Source organism: Pongo pygmaeus, chromosome 5 (assembly GCF_028885625.2).
Source record: "Pongo pygmaeus isolate AG05252 chromosome 5, NHGRI_mPonPyg2-v2.0_pri, whole genome shotgun sequence".
NCBI lineage: Eukaryota > Metazoa > Chordata > Mammalia > Primates > Hominidae > Pongo > Pongo pygmaeus.
This window is the reverse complement of record NC_072378.2, coordinates 161,320,966-161,336,433: the sequence shown is the minus strand read 5'-3', so window position 1 is coordinate 161,336,433 and position 15,468 is coordinate 161,320,966. Positions and strand designations below refer to the sequence as shown.

Sequence of the window (15,468 nt, the reverse complement as noted above, 5' to 3'; positions counted from 1 at the left end):
TGGTTGCCATTGTGAATGTACTAAATAAAACAAATTGTTCACTATAAGATTACTTACGAGAATTTCACCTCAATTAAAAAATATCTTCCATGTATCTTTCTAAGGATGATACCAGAAGATTTCCTCTGTCAAAATGAGGGAAATAATTTTTTTTATAAAAGGAAGATGTGAGATCCAAGAAATGGGATCAAATATCAGAGAAGCAAGGGGGTCTTCTGGATGACAGTCCAGAGAGATCCCACGACAACTGCACAGCAGGCCGACGGTGCACCCAGGCCACGCCAGAGCAGGGCAGATGGCTCTCAAGGAGCTCTTTCGAAGAAAGTAGCTAGATAGCCTGATGGCATACTGGGGGCATATTGAAAAAGTTCATAAAGCTGAGAATTTGGAGTAGAATTAGAAAACAGACATAAAAGCTTATAGAAAAGAAAATAATGAATTCTAGGGAGAAAAATAAAAGGATACTACACACCTCAGTTATAAATAGCATTTTCATAATCATGAAAAAATATGAACACTAAATATTTACTTAACCAAAATTACAATTACATAATTATGTTAGGTACATATGGCGAAAGGATGTGTGTATGCAGTATGTACAGTGTGTGTAGTGTATGTGTGGTATGTGCATGGTATGTGTATGGTGTGTGTGAGGTGTCTGGTGTGTGCGGTGTGTGGTGTTTATGGTGTGTGTGTTGTGTACAGTGTTGTGTGTGAAGTGTGTGTACGTGGTGTGTATGGTGTGTCAGAGTGTATGTTGTGGGTTGTGGTGTTTGTGGTGTATATGCACATAGTAAATATATGGGGTTTTTGTGTGTATGTGGTACATATGGTGTGTGGTGTGTGTGGTGTGTATAGAAAATGTGTGTGTGTACATGGTGTGTGGTATGTATGGTGTGTCTATGAGAATGTGTGTTGTGGTATGCAGTATGTGTGTGAGGTGTGTGGTGTATGTGATGTGTGTGTACATAGTGTATATATGGGGGTGTGTATGTGGTGTGTATGGTGTGTGTGGTATATGTAAGGTCTGTGGTGTGGTGTGTGTGTGTGGTATTTATATGTGTTATGTATAGTGTGTTGTGTGCTACGTGTGTGTACATGGTATGTGTGGTATGTGGTATATGTGGTGTGTGGGTACATGGTATGTGGTGTGTATGGTGTATCTGTGTGTGGTGTGGGTGTGTGGTGTGTGTGAGGTGTGTGGTATACGTGGTGTGTGTGCTCATAGTATATTTATGGGGTGTGCGTGTATGTGGTGTGTATGGTGTGTGTAGTGTGTGGTATGATGTTGATGGTACATTAAAGAAGCGTTAAATCCTAATATTCCCAGGTGGGAAGTCCACAGGTGTATTAGTCCATTCTCACATTGCTATAAAGAAATACCTGCGACTGGGTAATTTATAAAGAAAAGAGGTTTAATTGGCTCACAGTTCTGAAGGCTGTACAAGAAGCATAGCGGCTTCTACTTCTGGGAGGCCTCAGGAAGCTTGCAATCATGATGGAAGACAAAGGGGGAGTAAGACTTCTCATATGGCAGGAGCAGGAGCAAGGGTGGGGAGGTGCCACACACACTTAAACAACCAGATCTCCTGAGAACTCACTATCAGGAGAACAGAACCAGGAGACGGTGCTAAACCATTCATGAGTGACTGCCCTATGAGCCAGTCACCTCCCATCAGACCCCGCCTCCACACTAGGGATTACAATTTGGCATGAGATTTGGGCGTGGACACAGATCCAAATCGTATCAATAGGTAATGATTAAAACTGAAAAAAGAAGTACCAGGGTTAGAAAGTTATTTAGAGAGTTGAAGGTAAATGCCAATAGGATCAGTTTAAAGAGTTGGAAGTGGCCAGGTGCGGTGGCTCAGGCCTGTAATCTCAACACTTTGTGGGGCTGAGGTGGGTGGATCACCTGAGGTCAGGAGTTTGAGACCAGCCTGGCCTACATGTTGAAAGCCGGTCTCTACTAAAAACACAAAAATTAGCCCGTGTGGTGGCGGGCGCCTGTAGTCCCAGCTATTCAGGAGGCTGAGGCAGGAGAATCACTTGAACCCGGGAGGCAGAGGTTGCAGTGAGCCGAGACTGTGCCACTGCACTCCAGCCTGGGTGACAGAATGAGACTCCATCTCAAAATAAATAAATACATAAATAAAAATAAAGAGTTGGAAGTGTTTGTCTCTGAAGAGAAGGAAATGCAGGCTTTTCAATAGAATTTTCTAACTTTTTTTTCTTTTTGGAAGACAGAGTCTCACTCTGTCGCCTAGGCTGGAGTGCAGTGGCGCAATCTTGGCTCACTGCAACCTCCGTTTCCTGGGTTCAAGTGATTCTCCTGCCTCAGCTTCCCTAGTAGCTGGGACTATAGACGCGTGCCCCACACCTGGCCTATTTTTTGTATTTTTAGTAGAGACGGAGTTTCACCGTGTTAGCCAGGATGATCTCGATCACCTGGCCCCGTAATCGGCCAGCCTCGGCCTCCCAAAGTGTTGGGATTACAGGCATAAGCCACCACCCCCAGCCCGACTTTTTTTTTCTTTTTTTGAGATGGAGTCTCGTTCTGTCGCTCAGGCTGGAGTGTAGTGGCACAATCTTGGCTCACTGCAACCTCTGCCTCTTGGTTCAAGCAATTCCTGTGCCTCAGCCTCCCAATTAGCTGGGATTACAGGCATGGGCCACCACACCTGGCTAATTTTTTTGTATTTTTTTTGTAGGGACAGAGTTTCACCATGTTGACCAGGCTGGTCTCAAACTCCTGGCCTCATGTGATCTGCCTACCTTGGCCTTCCAAAGTTCTGTGATTGCAGGCGTGAGCCACCGTGCCTGGCCAGAACTTTTTGACTCTTTAAACTATGTGCATATATAAGGTTGATTTTTAAAAACTAACTAAAAGAATTTTAAAATGTTCCAGAACAGATTGGATAGGCACTCACTTCATCATGAGAGTGGTTGAGGGAGACAGGGTTAGAGATGAGGAAATTCCAGGGACTGGGGAAAAGTTAAAATGACAAAGTGTTCACAATTGCTAACTGCAGGTTGTGGGAAAGTTGGTAAGTTGCTACAGTGTTTGTTCCCTCTGTAGGTTTTCATATATTTAACATTTCTTAAATTAGCATAATAATGAACTACGTAATCAGCTATAGAGTTGAGGGTGTGGAGCTCACCCAGGACAGCTGAGCTACTGGTGTAAAATAAACGGTATTCTAAACAATGGTTATTTTTAGAATTAACAGAAATAGGAAACCCTGATCAAGGGATGATAAGAAAGGACCCCAGGGCTCTGTCTCAGCTCTCCAGGCCACATCTGGAGGACACAGGCCTCTCCAAGGTCTCACACTTTCAGAGGGTGTTAAGGATATGGAGACACCTGAAGTTCTGGGTGCTGCATGGTCTGAGAAGAGAAGCTCCAGAACGTGGGAACTGAGTGCAGATATCAGAGGGCTGTCATCCAGCAGAGGGAGTAGGTGATGACTAGCCTAGTGAGGGACTCTTATCAAGGCTACGTTTGTTGATCACTTTCTTTGTGTGGGGTGCTGCTGTGACTGCATTAAATTTCCACTTACCTAAATCCAACTTTGTGCACTTGTTTTCTGCTCTTGTAAGAAACAACAGCGACAACCTGAAACCAGTAATCCAGTCAAAAGAGCAATTCCCAAGGCATGACGTGGGGAATTCACATTCATCAGCACCCACAGAGACTACAGTGATTGCTGATAACACCAACTTAATGCCTGGCCAACAGCATGGATCCTGACCTCCACTATTCTTGTGTGTTTAGAGAACCACTGAAAAGTGCAGTGTTTTCATTTTTGTTTCTTGTTTCACAGGTCAATATATCCCACTTTTAAAGTCAAAAAGGGTCTTAGTGACGGACAATAAAAGTATAAATTCAATATACTATATACCTTTTTCATATACATATGAATATACATACACTTTTACACATATGTATGTATCATATAGGTCAAATTACTAGATGGAATAGAATTTTTTAATTGAAATATTTTCTGGTTATTAAGCATATCAGCTACCTTTAAAGTATTTATTTTACTGTATTTATATTAATGATTGAAGCTTGAACTTCAGAATAGTGGAGGGTAAAAGTTAAACGTCGCAAAAAGATTTCTCCTTTATTACGTTTTTAAATCAGAGAAAAGACATTTAAAGAGAAAACAGGAAGTATCTTCCCTATTCCATATAACTTATTAAGTAAGCAGCTAATTGATAATATCATAAAGAGGCACCAAATGAAATCTGTGTGTCTCAAAATATTAGCAGCACTGCTTCTGTGAAATCTGTTAAACACTCATATTGGTCATGCATTGATACACATACTTATTTTCCTAAGTGAATTTTCCACAATTCTGAAAATCAGTGAAAAGATCATCTCATGTTCTACACAAAACCAAGCGGCGCATGTGACTCTCCATGTTTCAGGGCATACGCATCCCTTTCCACCTGGGATCAATGTGCCCTATGGGAAGCAACTTCAGTAAACAAAAATTGTTTTGTATAGCTGACATAGGATCACATCAATTGCACGAAAAAGGTCAGTCTGTGGAAGGAAGGTTACACAGTTAAATGGGGCACATTAAGGAGGCGTAACCCATCACATTGGCCTTTCTGCTGTTAGAATTTTTTTCTGGTCAAAAACACAGGTACCAGGACTTTCTGAATCCAGCAGGTGTTAGAACAGAGGAAGACAGACGGCGGCCTTCTGCAAAACATCTACCCTTGCCAGTTTCTCATCCAGGGTCTAGGGGCTGGAGCATCAGGGCACCCCGTGCTTGCGCTTGGAAGCAGAAACGCCCTCCCTCAACCCCCACTTTTCTCCGACCCACCTACCTGGGCTCAGACCCTGAGCCGGCCGCTGGACTGAGCGGGGTCGCTCCCTGGAGCACCAGGGCAGGCCATGAAAGAGAAAAAAGCCTAGTTGGCCGCGTAGGGACGAGCGTTCTGCCTTTCCCAGCGGCCTTGGCCTGGCCATCCTGGGCCTGCGTTCAACCGCGCCCGGTCCGCGCCCAGCGCCCCCGCCTCACTCCGAGTCGCCTCCCCGCAGCCACGCCCCGTGCCCCCGCCCCGTGTCCTGTCCTGGCGCCTCTGCGGAGAGCAGGCGGCCTTGCTCCGGTCCGCGGGGTCCCCTCGCGCGCTCCAGAAGCATTAGTGTCCTCCGGACGACCACAGGCCCACTGCGGTTCCCACCCTGGCGGCCCTGGATTGCTCTCCCCACTCTCAGCCTCACGCGCCACTCCTTTCACCCGGAATTTTGCGGCCTCTGAAGGACATGAACCATCTGCTGGCTGAAGTCGCTTGGGACAAAACCCGCAACAGGTTTTGGCAGCTGGACATTCGCTCCCACGGGCGGGAAGGGCCTGCGGAGAAGTGTGGGGTCTGCTTCCCCCTGGCGGCCTGGCTGACGTTTGCTTCTGTTTCCACGCTGCCCAGCAATGTTCCAAGTGGAACTTTTGGAAGGTAAGACTGAGAATAAATGCTGTTTGCTAATTCCAGAAAAGGAAAAAAAAAAAAGGTTGCTCTTTTGTTTAGCAGAAGGTTTTCCCAGCCTAGCCGGCACTTTGGTGGGTTGTATTTAAGCCTTAATTGCGTCAGAGCTATTGCCTGCAGGCGCTGGCATTACCCTAGGCAGGGAAGTTTCAGGACAGTCTCTGAAAACTCCAGGCTCTTGGATGAAGCAACCTTTCCACATTGAGTATGTAGCATAATCTACCAGGTCTCCTATGATGTATTATTCATGCAAAAGGAGCAAGTTTCTGCAAAACAGGGCTTTCAATGGGCCTGTTTCAGGAGAAGAAAATGTTGGAAGAGCTGATTTGTAGCGTATTTGTTGTTGACTTTACAAAAACTAAAACTGACCCCGTTAAAGGTATTTCTGGATATGAACAGTAAATAATGAAAAGGATCAAAATAGGAATGTTTCATTCAGTTTAACCTGGCAGTGCACTTCAGGCCCTAGACTCTGGTTTGAACTCTGCCATTTCTGCCATTCCTTGGCTTTGTTTGCCTCATTGCTCAGGCTATCAGACTGATCAGAGTTCTGTGAATACAGTAGGTGCTCCATAAATGTTTATTCTGGGTACTGCCATTGATGCCTGTGGCAGGGACTGCAGATGAGTGGGCTCCAGTAGCAGTGAGGTGTGGGGCTGGAGGGCTTGGCTCTGGCATCCAACCCTGCTCCATCTGCCACACTAGCTGTGTGACTTTGGGGAAGTTACGAAACTCTGCTGAACTCTCTATGGGTAAAATAAGAGTGGTAGTAATAGCACCTCCCTCACGGGGTTGGAGTGAGGAATAAGTGAACTAACCTGTGTAAAGAACTTCGTATGGTGCCTCGTATATGTGTAAACTACTCATTGCACAGGGGACTAGTATCCAGAATATACAAGGAACTCAAACATCTCAAGAGCAAAAATCCAATGCAATAAAAAAAAAGGGCAAATGATCTGAACAGGCATTTCTTAAAAGAAGACATACAAATGGCCAAAAATGTATGAAAACATTCTCAACATCACTAATCCTCAGGAAAATGCAAATTGAAACCACAATGAGGTATTATCTCACCCCAGTTAGGATGGCTATTACCAAAAACACAAAAAATAATACATGCTGGTGAGGATGCTAAAAAAAGGAACTTTTCTACACAGTTGGTGGGAAAAATAATGAATATCCTATCGTTTGCAGCACCATGGATGAAACTAGAGGACAGTATGTTAAGTAAGCCAGGAACAGAAAGGTAAACAGTGAATGTTCTCACTCATAATGTTACAGTAGGTAGTTAGTAAGGTATGAGCAGGGCAGAAGAGGGCTTCCCCTTACCACTGCCCCCAAACACACAACAGGAGTGTTGCCAACCATCAGGTGATGGTCAGATGGTTGTTGTCGGTCTAAGGCAACAATTGGACACAGCTGGCATCAAGGAAAAGCGGTCTCTCAATAGATCGAAAACAACTGAAACAGCAGCTTCCCAATAAGGTCTCAGGAGTTGGGTGAGTGGGGAGAAGGGACACAAGACCCTGGAAGCATGCCAATGTATAAAACCCCCCAAGTCCAAACATCAAGGCGCACACTTGCCTTTGAAGTCACCCGCTTGGCCCTATTCCAGGTGTGCTTTCCTCCTTTTGTTCCTGCTCTAAAGCTTTTTAATAAACTTTTACTACTGCTCTAAAAACTTGCCTCAATCTTGCCTTCTGCCTCATTCCCCTCAGTCAAATTCATTCTTCTGAGGAAGCAAGAATTGAGGTTGCTACAGACCCATATGGATTTGCTGCTGGTATCAATATGTGGCTGCTAAAAAAAGCTCATCTCAAAGTAAAAATTAGAACAGAGGATGCTAGAGGCCTAGAAGGGTGGGGAAAGGGGGAATAGGGAGAGATTTATTAAAGGCTACAAAATTACATCTAGATAGCAGGAATATGTTGTAGTGTTCTGTGCCACTGTAGGATGAATGTGGCTAACGATAATATATTGCATAGTTTCAAGCAACTAGAAAGAGGATATTGAATGTTTCTAACAAAAATGAGTGATAAACATTTGAGATGATTGACAGATATGCTAACTACCCCTCTTCGATCTCTATACATTATATGTATTGAAATACCTCTATGTACTCCATGAACATGTGCAATTATTATTTGTCAATAAAATTTTGTAAATTCTTGATCTCATAGAATTAGACAGTAGAATAGTGGTTACCAGAGGGTGAGGAGGGTAGTCAGGGAGAGGAGAATGGGGAGAGGTTGGTCCATGGGTACAAATTTTGAGTTAGATAGAAAGAATAAGTTGTAGTGTTCTATTACACACTAGGATGCCTATAGCTAATAATTATGTGTCGTATAGCTCAAGATAACTAGAAGAGAGAATTTTGAATCTTCCCACCACAAAGAAAGAAAAAATGTTTGAACTGAGGGGTATGCTAATCACCCTGATTTGGTCCTTATCCAATGTATCCATACATTGAAACATCACACTGTACCCCATAAATAATTACTATGTGTCGATTATAAGTAAATTAGAACTTCAAAAAGGAGTATAGTGCCAGGCATATAGCCATTAATCAATAAATTATAGCCATTACTGTTATTATTATTCTTTCCCCCCAGTAGTAAATTGCAGTGCAGTGGTTGAAAGTAATCACTTAAGGCTGGGCACAGTGGCTTATGTCTGTAATCCCCACACTTTGGGAGGCCGAGGTGGGCAGATCCCTTGAGGTCAGGAGTTCGAGAACAGCTTGGCCAACATGGTGAACCCCATCTCTCCTAAAAATACAAAAAATTAGTCAGGCACACCTGTAATCCCAGCTACTTGGGGAGCTGAAGCAGGAGAATGGCTTGAACCCCTGAGGCAGAGGTTGCAGTGAGCCGAGATTGCACCACTGCCTGGGCAACAGAGCGAGACTCTGTCTCAAAAAAAAAAAAAAAAAGTAATCACTTGAGTCCCAGATATTTGAGTTGGAACCTGGCTCTCCCGGTGTCCATTGATATAATTATGGGCAAGCAAGTTTCAATGTCCTGATCTATAAAATGGTAATGGGAATAACAGAGAAAAATATGGCAATTATAGCATGGTATGGGCAATTCATAGTGTTGCTTGTGCCTAGCACAGATTGACAAACCTACAGTAAATGGTGGCCAGTAGTATAATAAATATTCTAAAAGAGTATGTTTAGACTAGCCACCAATGCTTAATTGTCCCCTGAGGTAATAATGTCTTTATCTAATTTCACCTTTCCATATATTTGCTTATTGGAAGGTTGAGTCCTAGAGGATTTCCAGAGTGTCAGAACTCAGTGACAACTTCCCACATGAAGTTCAACGGCTGTCTGCAGCCGTTGGTGGGACCTTGATTGCTGATATCAGTCCTTCTACTTAGAGCAGTTCTTGTGCAGTCTTTGATGCAAAGTAATTTCAGAATAGCCTCAAGGATGTTCAATGGTGATTACTACTGATTGTGGCCTGGGTAGGTGGAAAGGCTACTCAGAGGGACCGAATGCAGCAGGCTTAGCTCCCAGAGTTATTCGTTATTGGAACTTGGTTTTCAAAGTAGGTCAAATGAAACTGAACAACATTTGGAATAATCCATCACTGGTTGTGGACAGGGAAGGATTCTAGAAGGGACTGGGTTGGAGAACCCGCAGGCTTACAGTATGTTACGGGTTGGTGCTCCCCCACCTACAGATTCTTTAAAAACAATGTCCCTACAACTTACTGAACTGGAATGTCAGCTCGGTGGAGTCCTTCTTCTCTGGCCACTCTTAGGGGACTGAGGGTTGGTTGGATTCAGAAAAGGGCTTTTAAAAATTCAGGGAATTATCTTTTCTTACTGTGCTCTAAGACCAAGAACCAGAGGACCTATTCTTTTACGAAGGTCAAATAACTTTAGAAAAGGGTGGGGGCTTCCTTTTCTATGTGTGTGTGTGTGTGTGTGTGTGTGTGTGTGTGTGTGTAGAGATGGCTCTTGTCTTTTTCTTACTGAGGCATGAATCCCATCATGGGAATTTCATCATGGCCTCTGATGGCCCGACTCGTCACTGCACCCTCACATGGCATCTCCTCTGCTTTCATCATGGCCTCTGATGCCACATGAGGACACAGTAATAAGGGGCCACCAGATGCCAGCACCTTGACTGGGGGCCTCGCAGCTACCAGAACGGTGAGACAATCCATTTTTGTCTTTTATAGATTACCCAACCTGTGACATTTTGTTACAGCAATACAAACAGACTGAGAGATAAGGTGTGGCTTCTCTTCCTACCCCTGTAGTGATTCCTTCTTTGCTAAATTCAGTGAGCATTTTTCAGTCCTCATCTTTGTGAAGGGATATTTTGCTAGAGTGGAGACTGGAGCTCAGATATTGCTAATGATCAGAGTTGGTGTGTCTCCCCAATTGATTTACAACTGGGGCTTGGATACTGTTTTAAACTTGGGAGGAGCCTCCTAACCATCTTGACACAACCACTGATGTGACTACACTAGAGATAGACTCTTTCCACTTAATTCTACCACTCTTGTTTTACTTCATGAGAATGAAAATATAAGATTGCACCATGAATTCATTTGGGGAAAGATTGATACTATGCTTTATTTTATTTTATTTTATTTTATTGAGACAGAGTCTCACTCTCACCCCGGTTGAAGTGCACTGACGTGATTTTGGCTCACTGCAACTTCCGCCTCCCGAGTTCAAGTGATACTCCAGCCTCAGCCTCCCTAGTAGCTGGGACTACAGGTGCCCACCATCACGCCTGGCTAATTTTTGTATTTTTAGTAGAGATGGGGTTTCACCACATTGGCCAGGCTGGTCTCAAACTCTTGACCTTGTGATCCACCTGTCTTGGCCTCCCAAAGTGCTGGGATTACAGAGTTGAGCCACCGCAGTCGGCCCTGTGTTTTATTTTTAAAAATATTTATGTATTTATTTAAGCCACACCTACTAGAATGGGAAGGATTGATATTTTATTCATTTTATTTAGTATTTATTTATTTTTTTTCTTTCCTGAGACAGTCTTGCTCTGTCACCCAGGCTGGAGTGCAGTGGCACATTCTTGGCTCACTGCAACCTCCACCTCCTGTGTTCAAGCAATTCTAGTGCCTCAGCCTACTTAGTAGCTGGGATGACCGGCATGTGCCTCCACACCCAGCTAATTTTTGTATTTTTTGTAGAGACAGGGTTTTGGCATGTTGCCCAGGCTTGTCTCAAACTCTTGGCCTCAGGTGATCCATCTGCCGTGGCCTCCCAAAATGCTGGGATTATAGGCATGAGCCACCACCCGCTCCTGGAAGGATTGATATCGTATAACATAATTTATAATTACAGAAAACATGTGAGTTCACTAGGAATAAATAAATTTTGAAGATAATAGAAGATTTTCACTTATGTTGTAATTTTGACACAGTTTGATATAGGATGTGGAGATGTTAACATTCATACCTAGCTTGTTCGTAAACTAAGACCTGAAAGGGTTGTGTCTATCAGCTGCACCCCTGGGTAGTGACACAACCTCGGGAAGACCTCAGTCCCCTCCTCGTACAGCAGGGACGAGAACAGCACTGCCTGTTGGGAAGCTTGAGGGAGGCTACGGATGTGCAGCACTTGGCAGAGGGTCTGGTCATGGAAGTTACCAGCAAATATGAGCTACTTTTATGATTTTATTTTATCCAAAAGAAAGAGAATGAAAGAAGAGGGGAGGAAACAAGACTAATCAGGAGAGATGAAAGTCTAGGGGTGAGGCAAGGAGTAAGGAGACATGAAGGCAGCATGGAGCAGCTGAGGGGGGACAATGGCTTTCAACACTTCCCAGCATCTATTGACATTCCACTCTCAAATATTTTATAAGACTCTTTATTCAAGGCAATGTTTGAATTCTGCTGAGCCAGTGGCATGGGTCTCTGCGAGAATCATTAACTTAATTTGACTATCTGGTTTGTGGATGCGTTTACTCTCATGTAAGTCAACAACATCCTGGGAGTGGGACACACTTTCTGGGCACTGCTGGCCAGTCCCAAAATGGAACATAAGGAAGTGGTTCTTCTACTTCTTTTATTTCTGAAATCAGGTAAGACGTAGTTTTTTTTTGTACAATAATTATTTTTTCTCCCACAATGTAGTAAAAATACATATGCCATGGCTTTATGTGCAATTTGTTTTATTTAATTTTTGATTCGTGAAATTCCCAGTTCAAAATCTTGTATATGATTGAAAAATTCTTAAAAAAATAAGTTTAATTTCCCCGTGAAGACTGTCACGGTGCTGGAATGAATGGGCAGAAAAAATAATGGATGATTTTTCTAATCTAAAAGAGTGTGCCTACATGATGGCTAGTCTAGTTGAAAAGAAAATAGCCATTGTAGCTAACTATGCAAAGGGTGGCTAAGCTCTTCACTTGGTTCTCAGTTTCATTAATTTATATAATCTCTGTTCAGGTGCCATGCTCCCCTCACTAGCAAGTTGAAACAATGAAATAGCTCTTTGAATATGTTTGGTTCCTTGACCTGTTCATGGAGTGGGACTCAGCATTTCTCTCTTTGTTATGGCCTGAGTAAGGCTTTCCATCGGTATATATTTGCTTCTTATCCCTGGAGAAATTATACACATCCATTTGCCAGATGATATATGCATATAATGATTCAACAAATACTCAGTGCTTGGGTTAGGTCCCCACATTTTTATACATACATACATACACACCTGTGTGTGATTGTGAATGTAAGTGTGTGTCCTTTACAAATACTTGCTTATTTAGCTCATGGTATACATAGGGTAACATAGTCATCCCCATTTTATAAACAAAGAAATCTAGACTTAGGAAAATCATGTTATTTGTCTCGTGACCAAATTCCCAAATCAAGGAAATAAAGAAACCTGGATTTAAGCCAGATTTCCAAGAAAAAATCTGGGGCTTTTCTCACTTTTTCAACTTTGTTCCAACATTTGAAAAAATAAATCTAAACACATTCCAATGTAACTGAAGAGCAGGTTAATTGTTTGCCACTTGCAGAATCCAATTAAGAAGAGAGAAGTCTGGTATAAAGAAAGTGATTTGCTTCCAAAGCTAGCTTAGGGGAAGAAATGCAGCAGTCCTGCTGTACCACTTCACTTTTGGAGCAGAAAGTGGTACTTTTAAAAGGCAGCAGAGGACGCGAGCAAGGGTTCGGGGGTCCATGCTAGCTTGGGCACCTTATCCACCAGGTAGTTGAGCAGTTGCCTGCTGGTGCCTTTGTGAGCAGGGTGTTGTCCCTTGAGGCAAATCTCTGGGGGATGAGAGTTTTGTAGTGGGCATGCTTTGGTTTATAAATCAGCTGTGAACTCAGGAGTTCCATCTTGAAGCACATAGTTAGATGAACTTGCCCTGCAGGGAAAGTCTGATGAAAGGGAGGAAGATGCTTGCAATTTAATCTATAAATTACCAGATAAAATTTTACAAGTTGACTTTAGAGTCAAACACATTTGAATTTAGTGGAAGCCATTCGAGAAAATATCAAAGAAAATACAGAGCAGGAGAAGATTAAGCAAAGAGTTTTTTGGGGAAATTGGTGTCTATGTCTGTGTGTGTAGGGAGCGCAGGGGATATGAATATTCTATTTCAGCCCATGGAAACTAGGATGTAGATCACCGTGAACTTATTCAGCAGGCTACACCCAAAGGCTAGAACAAACTTCTCTGCCACAGGATTAACATATGTTTTAATCAACCTGGGGGGCACATTCTCTCATAAGCTCTTTTGGAAAGCCAGGCTTTCTGTGGACGTGTTATCTTTCCAGTGTGCTGGAATGCCCGGGGAGAGGAAAAAGTTTCTTTTATAGCCATGCTTAGTGAGAAGCAGAGAAACATCTTCTATTCACAAATTGCTAAGTCTTTTACACATGCAAATATGCATACACGTTCACACACCACAGTGAGGAAGAAATTCTCACAGCATTAATAAAATACATTTACTTCAGTAGCAATATACATCTACATTTTGCCTATAATATAAAAGTATTTTTCCTATTAAAAGATTTGTTTAATGTTTCTTCACCAACAAATAAACCCTATTAAAACCCCATTGCCATATGAGCCCTGGAGGTGAATCAGAGAAACAAAAGCATTGTGGAAAAATCATCAGATTAAAAAAAGAAAAAATTGATTCTGTTTTGGGATATTTCCTAGCGACATGAGCTGGGGAGGGGATCTCAGCAGTGATGTGCTTGAAGCATAATAAAATGACACAGTTACAGGTAACTTAGTTAAAGGGGGAAATAAATGGAAGTTTCCTCTTTTTGAATATCAGTTGTAGCCTGCTCTGCTACATTTCAAAAACACTCTTCAGAATGTTTAACTTAACTCACTGTAGGAAACACCTTATTAATTTATTGTGTGTTTGGAAGTCACACTGTGAGCTATAGAATTTACCCAAGCACAACTCTTCCTGGGAAAAGGGAGTTCAAATAAGAAACAGTGCGGGGTGAAGCCATGGATATGGGCCTAAAATATCTATTTCTCAATGATATTTTGATATATCTATCAAGTGCTTTTTAGTGGATTAGGTTTAGAATGCATCAGCCAATGCCTGTTCAATAATCCAGTTTTCCAGCCTAGAGCGTATAAAATTAGGAAGGACAAAGTCACAGAGGTGGGGAGCAGGTGGACTATGGACAAGGACTTTGCATGAATCAATGAGCCTGCATCCTCCTCCCTGTCCTGCGTTCATGCTCTGTGTACTCTCAGGAGGTCAGGACAGGTCTTTCTGAGAATGAGAATCTGTTCCTTTGCCTTTCTACTGGATACTTGTCATCGTATACAAACACACGCTCTTTCAGAACCTCCCCTGACCCTGTATTCCCTAGAAGTCTCGCTGCTTTCAGAGCCAGGCTTGTCTCCTGCTGCCACCCCCACTGCTCTCCTAGTCACTCTTTAACCCACTCCATCTGCATGTGGCCCCCACCACACCCCTCAAAGTGGTCAAGGTTGTCCTGTTGCTTAATTCCATGGAAGCTTGGCTATCTTCATTTTATTAGCCTCTTTTGGCCTCTCACCCTGTGAAAATCACTAGTATTTTGTGCCAGAGATGGAGCTGGCATCTTCAGGCTGGGAAGAGGGCTGCTGAAGCTCGGCCAGGTGTCCTAAGGAGCCTCAGGACAGGGGACACTCAGTAGCCTTGCAATGGGAACACAGCTGAGCCCCACTTGGCCACCCTCTGCCACGACCAGGCAGAAAGCAGCTTTTGAACAGATTTGTTGCCTCGATTTGATCTCAAAGAAAAATCATGGGCAGTATTGGTCCCAGGTTCTGCTTTTTTACAATTTCCTCTGAAATCCGGATGCCTGTCAACACCTTGGAAAAACTGAATTCTCCCCAACTAATAGTGGTGTGTCACTGTAGTAAGCCTAGTACAAAAATGGCCTTCTTTGTGGAGGAGCTTCATACCCTCCATTTTTTTGGCTTAATTTTTGCCCAAGATGAGAACATAATTTAGTTCACTTTTTATTAATTCCCAACATCATCCATGCACCAACATTTTTGTAACTAAAGGAGGGACCATTCAGAGGATGCTTATCAACTGTCAAAGTGACAGTGTTACAACCAATGCACATATTGTAAGAAATCAAACAATGGCCTCCAAGGTTCATTTCTACACAGGGATGAACAGATGAACATCAATCTTGGCAACACAGTTGCCACTGATGATGTCTTATTTTTTTTATCATGACATGGCAATCAAGAGCAAACATATGATTTATTCTTATTTAAGGTTTTATGGTTAGAGTAGGCAGATAGCTAGATATGAGCAGGAGGTGGAAGCCCCTGAGAAAATGGAGGTCTGGAAAATCTGAAACCCCAGAGATTACCCAAGTCCTGCATGCTAGACATGAGTGGAGGAGGGGGAATACCTAGGCAGAAAAGAACGCCCCTTAAGACGCCCAGCAATCGCTCGCTGTGCAGTTAACTTTTCAGAATGCTGCTAGATACATGCTGATAGGG

General features: G+C 43.0%; 1 protein-coding gene across 1 annotated transcript in view; it reads left to right on the top strand.

The window, feature by feature from the left end:
- Nucleotides 1–11,483: 11,483 nt before the first annotated feature.
- The window catches only part of LPA (lipoprotein(a)), a 243,401-nt gene continuing 239,416 nt past the window's right edge, over nucleotides 11,484–15,468 (top strand). Inside the window, exon 1 of the mRNA XM_063666806.1 lies at nucleotides 11,484–11,563. Coding sequence (XP_063522876.1) covers nucleotides 11,515–11,563 — 49 coding nt within the window. The 5' untranslated portion in view covers nucleotides 11,484–11,514. The remainder of the gene's footprint in view (nucleotides 11,564–15,468) is intronic.